The 10,084-nt window shown below is 39.6% G+C and overlaps 1 protein-coding gene across 1 annotated transcript in view; it reads right to left on the bottom strand.

Moving 5' to 3' along the window:
* PTTG1IP (PTTG1 interacting protein) overlaps positions 1 to 9,643 on the bottom strand; it is a 20,239-nt gene extending 10,596 nt beyond the window's left edge. Inside the window, exons 1-3 of the mRNA XM_053470736.1 lie at positions 9,485 to 9,643; positions 6,430 to 6,482; positions 1,640 to 1,748 (exon numbers count right to left, since the gene is read on the bottom strand). Of these exons, the coding sequence (XP_053326711.1) occupies positions 1,640 to 1,748; positions 6,430 to 6,482; positions 9,485 to 9,557 (235 nt within the window). The 5' untranslated portion in view covers positions 9,558 to 9,643. The remainder of the gene's footprint in view (positions 1 to 1,639; positions 1,749 to 6,429; positions 6,483 to 9,484) is intronic.
* Positions 9,644 to 10,084: the final 441 nt, after the last annotated feature.

Here is a 10,084-nt window from a genome sequence, read left to right as displayed (position 1 = left end):
ATCGTTAGTTGCAGCCCTACTCCCATCACTCTCACACATTTACCAATCCACACTTTACCATGCTGTTCCATACAGTGGCAGAGCTGGGAGACAGAGGCCTTGCACTCCTGAAAGGTAAGTGAACTTCAAAGGAGGGAGAGGGTAGATAGTTAGGGGGGGTAGATAGGGAGAAGGGAGTGAGACGGAGGGGATAGGGGGTAGATAGGGAGAAGGGAGTGAGAAGGGCTAGATAGGGAGAAAGGAGGGTAGCAAGAATATTGAAATAAAGAGTCAGAATGAGAGAGCGAAAATGAATGGATTAATGTGTGGATGAATTGTGTGAATGAGTGAGAGAATTAATGAATTTGTGAGAATGCATCAATGAATATGTGTAAATAATTTGTGTGAAAGAAAGTGAATTAGTGAGTGACTTTAAAAGTGTTTGTGTTAATCATAGGTGTATAGTTGATTTGTCAAAAAGGCAAAGATGGTATAAGCAGGGTGTTTATGGGACAAAGATGGCGTACACTCGGCTGTTTGGGAACAATGCTGACTCATGCTGGGCTGTTTGGGGGCAAATATGGCACGTCCTGTGTGTGTAATTTGGGTGCTGGTCAGGTTCTATGTGGGCGCTGTTTTTTTGGAGGGTTATTAAAGAAAGCACTATTATATGTTCAGTAAATGTTATTTAAACATGTTTATTTTACTTATAAGTTATTAATTTATTTTTTCAGATTTCTTGTTACAGTTGACATACAGTTTACAAATTGGTGCAGTAAATATTCTTGTCAACATCATTTTGTAGATGTCTTTACATTTGGGGGGGGGGTGCCACTTACAGGATCCGCCCCGGGTGCCAAATACTCTAGGTACGCCCCTGGTTCTACAGCATCAGCCTCCCCAGGGAGGCCAGCGTTTCCAGATGTACTGCCCAAACTCTTGAGTAAGCACAAAGAAACGAGAAATGTTGAGGACCATAAATGCAAGGGTAAGTTAGTGTAGCAGATGAAACACATCATGCTTACTTCCCTTCGCAATCAGAAGATGTCCAGTAGTGCCATCAGCCTGGCATCGGCAGAAGACAATGGGATCCTGGTACACTCATCTACTGTCAGGAAAAGTCTGCTCAGAAGCGGTCTTGCGGCCAAAAAGCCATACCTCCGACATGGAAACAAGGCCAAATGACTCAACTATTCACAAAAACACTGCAGTATGACAACGACCCCAAACACACAGTCATTAAGAACTAGCCTCAGAATAAAGATGAACAATGAGTTGTGGAAGTTGTGATACACCCCCATAGACCTCAACATCATACAGCCTGTCATGGAGACAGAAGTAACCAAAGCTGCCAAAATCCATAGAAGATATTTGGAACAACCTACCTGCCAAAAACCATGCACAAGTATACCTAGAAAAATGGCGCTGTTTTTAAGGCAAAGGATGGCAACACCAAATATTGATTTGATTTTTCATCTGTTCATTCTACATTTTGTTAAATGAAAGAAGTAATGTAGTTTTAAAAGCATTCCTACCTAACAGCATTTTTTCACACCTGCCTAAACATTTGCACAGTACCGTATCTGCTAATTTAAGCAGGGGATATGGAAGAAGTTCTTTAAATGGATTTGTTTTATCTTAAGATAAAGAATTTACTTACCCCAGCAAACTCCCCAACGGGCATCACTCAGCTTGCACAGAGAGGACGGAGGCAGTATGTTTTTGACTGGATAGTCAACGCATTTACTGTCGGTGTTACACCAAAGACACTAAAGAATAAAACAAACTTTTGAGAATAGATAATAGAAAAAAAAAAAACAACTTCAAAGATAACCAAAATAGTTTCTTTTACAAGACAAACCTGTAATTATTCTCGGTCATAAAAAATACAGAAAACTATCAAAGAATAGAAAAAAGCATATCGTGTTCGTATCCAAGGACATGAGACCTTGATTAGTAGTATGCAAAAGGTGAAATTGGATATAACACTAATATTCTCAAGATTAAGAATTAGTGTCAAATCACAAAAATACATTTAGTTCTTCCTGCTACTACTCTAAATTTATACCCACATTCTAAGGATCCACGCACATGAAAAATTCATAATACTCATACACAAATACATAAATAATGACAATACCATTAGCATTAAACAAGATAAATAGATCGATTCTGAATAGAGATTAAAAAAAAAACAAAAAAAAAAAACATTACAACAATACAGAAGACAGGGAAAACCATACTCCCGTACTAAATCTAATTACATAAGGAGGCTACTATCATAACTTCAGTTCACATGGTGAACAGATCATCAAGATACAGGGAAATGTGGCAACCCCGAAAGGTGGTGTTCTTGGAGCAGCCAACACAGGGTTCCTGCTCACAACTGGAAAGAGAGCTTGAAGACCAATATACCGTATTTGCTCGATTATAAAATGACCCTGATTATAAGACGACCCCCCCAAATCTGAATATTAATTTAGGAAAAAAAAGAAAAAGCCTGAATATAAGACGACCCTATAGGAAAAAAGTTTTACCAGTAAATGTTAATTCATTTTTTTTTAAATAAAAGCTATGATTGAGAAAAATATTTTGGTTTTATTTCCTTCTATTTTCCAACCTGCCTCCCAGTTATGCACATCTGCCCCAGAAATGCCTTTTACCCCCTATATGCCACTGTGCCCCATGATATGCCTTTTAACCCTCTTAATGTCACTGTGTCCCCTGCAGCTGCGGGGGATCTGGATCTCAGTCGTCCCCGATTATAAGACGAGGGGTATTTTTCAGAGCATTTGCTCTGAAAAAAACCTCGTCTTATAATCGAGCAAATACAGTATTAACAATATGTGCCAAGCCCACAACAGAGGGTAACTATAGATGAACAAAAATAGATAAGTGGCATGTCTCAATATACTACTATATTATACAATATAACTTGACTTCATAAAATAAAATAATGAAGAGAAAATGTGGGAAACAAACTGAATAAAACTTCACTGGTTGACTAATAGCAGAAGTATGCTCTCGGAGTAATGGAAAATAATAGAATATGGGATTTCTACATATCTGTCACACATACAATCAGGTGCCTGCATCAAACATATCGATATCAAGGCATTACAGCAACACCGTTTAATCCACAGCCATGCATGTCAGTTGTCCTCCAGGGGTTAATTAACCACTTCCAACATAAAAAGATAGCTTGTTCCCTAAAAATATCAGCTCAAACACATGATGATTCAGTTCTCAAACTCAAATGATGGGAATAACTCTTTCATAAGAAAAAATGGCAGCCCTCATTACATTACAACATATTCAACAACATAGTAACATACATTCAATTACTTATTCTGTGTACTTAAAATGTATGTGATGTGCTGCAGTTTAAAATATTATATCAAATAATCCACACATCTGTACAAAGATTGTAAGATTTAAACCCATATACATTACCGGATGATGTTATTCATTTTATATTTATTGGTAGAATTCAAGCAATAAATAGTTCTTTCTTCGTCAGTCCTAATACTTTTATAGTTAAGTCTATATGTAACTGCATCATAATTTTTCAGACTGGAGGATACAAATGTATCTTAGATATGGCCTCATAATATTCTATAGCACCAAACACAAATTTGCCTATTCCTGTAGGTTCAATTTATCTTTGGTACTTTAACTAGGAATACCCTACACATGGGTATAATATGCCATATGAGAGTCCGTGAGCATCTTACAGTTACAGGGCAGTTTAGTATCTTAGCCATTTTCAATTTGTATTAGCATGGACAGTCACAATTTGTATTTGCAGGGAAGGTGGGCAAATATTAATTCTGGGGCCGGACATACCCACCAGCAAAGACCTTTCCACTAGCAAATCCTCAAATGTCTGTGCAGCTGTTGGGATATCAGGGGGCGAACAGACTGGTAAGGGGGAAATCACAAGTGGAGAAAACTATGCCCCTAAGGAAGCCTGAGCCAACTGCCCCTTTTGCCTGCGTTAGACACCTTTGTCAAAAAAGATCACCACTTAAGGGATTAATTCCCTTTACTGCCAGAAGAGTAAGCAGCAGCCTGCCACAGACAAGCAAATAAAGTGTTATGTTTGCACTGAAAGAAACATATGTACACAAATATGTATACTGTTTGTAATGTTCTCCATGGGAAATCTGTTGTGCACAACCAGTTTAGGCACTCAATGTGCCTGGAAAACCTGTTCTATCTTCACAGTAAGCGAATGAAGAAAAAAGAAAAAAAAAAAAAAAAAAAAGACATCAACCAAACCTTAAAGAGATACTCTAGTGTCCTGGACAGCCCTTAAAACAAATACATATTAAAGTACTAATCTTAGCCAGGGATGAATCTGTGAAGTGATCTATAGGATCTACTGGGATCAGCCAACAATAATGCATAGCAAAAGATAACGAAACAGCTCTCCTGCACACTTTAGCGAATGTAACAGCTCAGAAGAGGACACATTGTTAATCGTATTCCTTGGTATAGGCTAGCACCATTAAAGAAAAAAATTACATTACAGGACTGAAAAACATATTTTCTTGAACACAGAGTCAAATACTCTACTTTGTGGTTAATCAGTGTACTGGGAGCAAATTACCTACACATATAATAAGCTCTGTGTAGATGAGTCATTCCAGAGAACAAGGTGGTGTCATAATGAAAGAAACACTCAAGGAATTCTATTTAATAGCCGCCCTTTTTAATATCAAACTACATTTTCAAATACAGCCTAAAACGCTACCCTTACCATTATCAATAAACCCTTGATTTACACTACTAGCCATTATTATGGAAAAAGTAAATAAAAATCATTGGCCATGTAAAGTTGTAGTGCAAATATATAGTTACTTAAACAGCTCTAACAAAAGTCTCCAATGACTTGCTCTCTGCCAAAGCTAAAGGTCACTACTCTATTCTAATTCTACTGGATCTCTCTGCTGCTTTCGATACTGTTGATCACCACCTTCTTCTTGACTCACTTGCTTCTATGGGCATTCGAGATACAGCTCTCTCCTGGATCTCCTCATATCTGTCTAACCGTTCCTTCTCTGTCAACTTCTCAGGCAACACATCATTGCCCCTTCCTCTTTCGGTTGGTGTCCCCCAAGGTTCAGTCCTTGGCCCTCTGCTGTTCTCTCTTTATACTTCCTCTCTTGGCAAACTAATCAACTCATTTGGCCTCCAGTATCATCTATATGCAGATGATACCCAAATCTACCTGTCTTCTCCTGATCTCTCTCCATCTCTCATGTCCCGGATCACCAGCTGCTTGTCTGCTATTTCTTCATGGATGTCACAACACTACCTGAAACTTAATCTTTCTAAAACGGAACTCATTATCTTCCCTCCCTCCATCTTCACTCCACTACCTGAATTCTCTATCACCATTAACAACACAACTATCTCTCCTACTAACCAGGCCCGATGCCTTGGGGTCATCCTTGACTCAAACCTCTCCTTCATCCCTCACATTCAGTCCCTCGCCAGATCCTGCCGCCTGCACCTAAAAAACATCTCTCGTATCCGCCCATTCCTCACCCAAGAATCCACAAAAACTCTGGTTCATTCACTTATCATTTCCCGTCTTGACTACTGCAACACTCTTCTGGTTGGCATTCCACTGTCTCGACTCTCTCCACTACAGTCTATCCTTAATGCCGCTGCTAGGCTCATCTTCCTTGCACGTCGCTCCTCTTCTGCTTCCCCCCTCTGTGAAACCCTCCACTGGCTCCCAATTACCTTTAGAATTAAATTTAAGATCCTGGTACTGACATATAAGGCCATCCACAATACTGCTCCTCCGTACATTTCTGACCTCATTAGCAAATACTCTCCTACTCGATCCCTACGTTCCTCCCATGGGCTAAGGCTCACCTCCTCACTCATCACCTCTTCCTTTTCCCGTCTACAAGATTTCACTCGAGCTGCCCCATATCTCTGGAATCTGCTCCCAAGGAACCTTCAGAATTCACCCTCCCTCCCGACATTCAAGAAACACCTAAAAACCCACTTCTTCAGAGAAGCATACCATCTTAGCTGCTAGAACATCCTTGTCATTGATACCCCCACAATACCCCTCACCCTTTCTCTATGCCTTATGTTTATCACCCCATTTTCCCTCTAGATTGTAAGCTTGCGAGCAGGGCTCTCTCCACCAAATGTATCGGTTTGTCTAAGTCTGTCAATTCTTGTCTTGTCATATCCCTTGAATTTATGTATTGTATTAAGCGCTGCGTAAACTGTTGGCGCTATATAAATAAAAGATAATAATAATAATATATATATATATATATATATATATAAATATACACACACATTATATATATATATATATATATATATATATATACATACATACACACACACACAAACATAATATATAGATTTTATATACATTATATTAAAATATCTAGCGTTTCATAACCAATCACTCACCGTGACATTTTTCAGGCAGCGTTCACATGTTGTGTTGCTCAGTGAGGAGCACTCTGTAAAAAAAACAAACAATTCATAAGCATAACTGGATTATTTTACAACCTCTGTGTAGTCACTTCCTGTCTAAGATGAGAGACATACATATTTCTAACATTCCCTTTACAGTTCAGCTGGCTTTTAAACATACACAAATGGTACCCAGTGAGTATACCATGTGGCATGAGAATCATGTGCTTAAAGCAGGTGATCAGCTCTCACTGAAATCATGTTTGGCTCCACACAGTTCTTTTTTATGTTCTGGTGGCCATCCTTTACGTATTACACTGGATTGTATTATTTTTTTTTATACTACTGGCTTAAAGGGTTTGAGTGCAATTAAGTTTTTGTATGTATCTGTTACATTGTTTTCACTTGTAGTGGTAGAGCTAAAATAATTTTTTTGTCTTTATTTTAATTATTTTTCTTATTGTTCCCAGATCAATATAGATAGAGGCTAGAGCTCCCTTTTTGGGATATCTCAAATCTTACAGATGCCAATGATGGCATCTCCAGGCTCCCTAGAAATTTTGTTTTAATGTATTTATGTCTGGTACCCATCTGCATGTACCCAGCTGGGGCTGGAACGGGACAAACACATAAAGGGGATTCTGCAGAACCCCCCATGCATTTGTAAAAGGGACACTACAAATAGTTAAAGGGACCATGCAAGGCTTATCACTGCCATAAAGAATCAGCTGTTTGAGCAGGGAAAGTCACCCAAAATATCACATGACTGGTAATAGCAGCATTCAGGTGCGCAGATAATGGATGTTTATTGCAGTATAATTATTATTCTTGTTTTATATGGCGCCATCATATTTCACAGCACTGATAAAACCACATTTTCATCAGTGTAACCTAAATTACTTAACCTTTACCTGTTTAATTATACCCGCTTTCGTTGGTGTCACCATCCTACAAACATTTGTAAAGGAACTGAGACTATAAACTAATCTTTCAGGACTAATCTCAGGCAACAGGTGGCTGAGGCAGGCTAACCAAACAGCAGCTAAATCACAGCGCTGGACAACAAGCACCTATGTTTGTTTTACTGAGGTATCAACAGCAACACTGAAGGAATTACTATCCTCACGGCTAACTCACGGTCACTGAGATTGTTATTAATATTAACAGTGTTTTGTTAGCATGCGTCCGAAATGCTCTGACGTCAGCTTTGTTATTTATATGGCGATAAATATTTGTTTTACACGCGTTAACCCCTTCAATCCCAGGGGTTTTTGGTACCTCAAAGCCCAGAGCAATTTTGCCATTTTTGGGGTATGTCGGTTTAGCGATGATTCTCCTTTCCTGTGAATAGTTTACCCATATAAACTATATATCGTTTTTTCAAGGAGAGATAGAGCTTTCGTTTGATACCATAGTTGGATGATTAGCTGGAAATTTAGAATGAGAAATTTAGTAAAAACTAGCGAAGATTAGAAAATTAAACTAATTTTTTTTTTACATTTTCCCTCTGAATCCTCACAAAATTAGGTAAAGTGATGGAAAATCCCCTCCAAGTTTATTAATTCAGGTGTCCTGATTTCAGAAATACCTAATTTATATAGATTTTCCAGACTTTCCCAGCACCAGGGAGCGTTCTATTAGGTGTACAATTTTGTATAATTTTTATGCCTATGGCTTAACGGGTTTGGGGGTTGTGAACGGGGGCAGGAGGGTTATACTGGCTAGATGTTATGCTAGGGCAATGGGAAGTAAGGTTTTTTAATAATTTTTTTATTATCTTTTTTTATATATTTTTTTTTAATTTTTTTTTTATTTTAATTTTTTTACATTTTTTTTTATTTTTTATATATTATTTTTACACAGTAATGGTTAGAGGTCCTCCTAGGGACCTCCTGAACATACCAGTGATGTCACAATGACATCACAGCCCACATTATAATTTTTTTTTGTATTATTTATATTAATATTTTAATGATTTTTTTAATATTATTTTTTAAATGACTAACCGTTTTTTTTTTTTCTGCTTTTTCTTACAGGACGGGAGGGGGAGTGAGAGAGATGGTTTCTCACTCCCCTCCCCGCGATCCCCCTGCACCGATCACACTGTGATCTCTATGCAGGTCCTCACAGACCTGCATAGAGATCGCAGCGTCTCTGTGCCTCATCGGAGGGCAGGATATCCCCGCAGGGGATATCCTGTCCTCCGATGACCTTCCGGGTTACGTCAGCAGTGACGTAACCCGGAAGGGAATGCCCGATCGCGCGTTTCAACTGCGCGATCGCGCGATCGGGCACTTTCAACCGTAACAGCTTACCGGCTTTCATGCCGGAAGCTGTTACGGGAGATCGGGCAGCAGAAAGCCGGCAATGCCGGCTTCTGCTGCCAGGGGGGAGTCCAGGCTGTCAAACGACAGCCTGGTCTCCCGTGCAGCGGCAGGGATGTGTCCCTGACGCTGCACGAAAGGCTGGACGTACCGGGACGTCCATAGGGGTTTCTTTGTGGGCGTTTTTTGGACGTCCCGGTACGTCTATAGGGGAACTAAGGGGTTAAACGTCTGTTGTTTACCGACAGAGTAAAGACATCAGGGAGCGTAAAACTCCCCCATGTTACGTATAAGATGCCTTAGGTGCAGCTCACGAATCTCAGAGTCCTGAACACAGTTAACACATAACATTACTTTGGAGGGCGCTCCCGAATATAAAGCACCAGATATACGTAGTTTTATAACACTTCAGTTACAGTAACAATCGTCCTCTTTTAAATTGGAGCGTTCTATTATTGGAGGAAGTGAAATGCTCCCCAGTATTTTTAACACGGAGGTAGCCAACCCCTTCCACATCTATTAAACACCTAACAAGCACGGGTCGCCTACTTATTTACGATAGAGGGCCTTTGCAGGGATAGGGATTAATTAATTAATGCTATAATGAAGCCGCGTACCACTGTCCGCCCCGGACATTAGATAAGCTACACTTCGAGCCAGGCAAGGGGTCTTAAGAAGTCGCATAGCGTGGGAAGCCTTACAGTCCCATGAATTCCCTCTCTTACCTGTAGCAGCTCGAGCTCGCGTCGCTACGGTAAGCAGATACAGCGCTCCCGTCACCCAAAATGCAAGAGCCATCACGAAAAACCGTAATCTGCTCTCGAGCTACTTCCTTCAGAGCAACAGTTATGGCTCGGCTAGTTCCAATACTTCGGACGAACCCTGTTACGTCAGCAGATCATGTGATTCATTGGGTCACATGGTAAAGAGACATGCTTTGCTTTAAGCGGAAGACTAAGTAGGTAGCTAGCTAAGTTCAGGGTAAAGAAAACCTGGGCAAAGTACTGTTTTGGTATTTTCTTCCTGTTACCCCAAAAAATTGAAGTTCCGAGTTATTTTTTACGTGCTTGACAAGTATTGGCAACGCATTAGTTAATTATTTGGCACAGAAACCTTTTACTGCCACACAATTGAGCAACAGATTTCGCAGCAGAAACCCAACTACTGGGCTGCTATTTGGGGCTCTATATCTTTAAATTTCCAAAGTAAAACCACACCTTATTGTAAAATATTATGCTAGATTAAGGGGGATGTGAGAAATGTGCAGTGTAAATATATTAGTCCAATGGGGGATTTTTTTTAATCCCATGTAGATTGTAAAATGC

The sequence above is a fragment of the Spea bombifrons genome, chromosome 7 (genome assembly GCF_027358695.1).
Source record: "Spea bombifrons isolate aSpeBom1 chromosome 7, aSpeBom1.2.pri, whole genome shotgun sequence".
In the NCBI taxonomy this organism is placed as follows: Eukaryota; Metazoa; Chordata; class Amphibia; order Anura; family Pelobatidae; genus Spea; species Spea bombifrons.
Note: the sequence above shows the minus strand (reverse complement) of the source record. Positions and strands in the feature narration are given on the sequence as shown.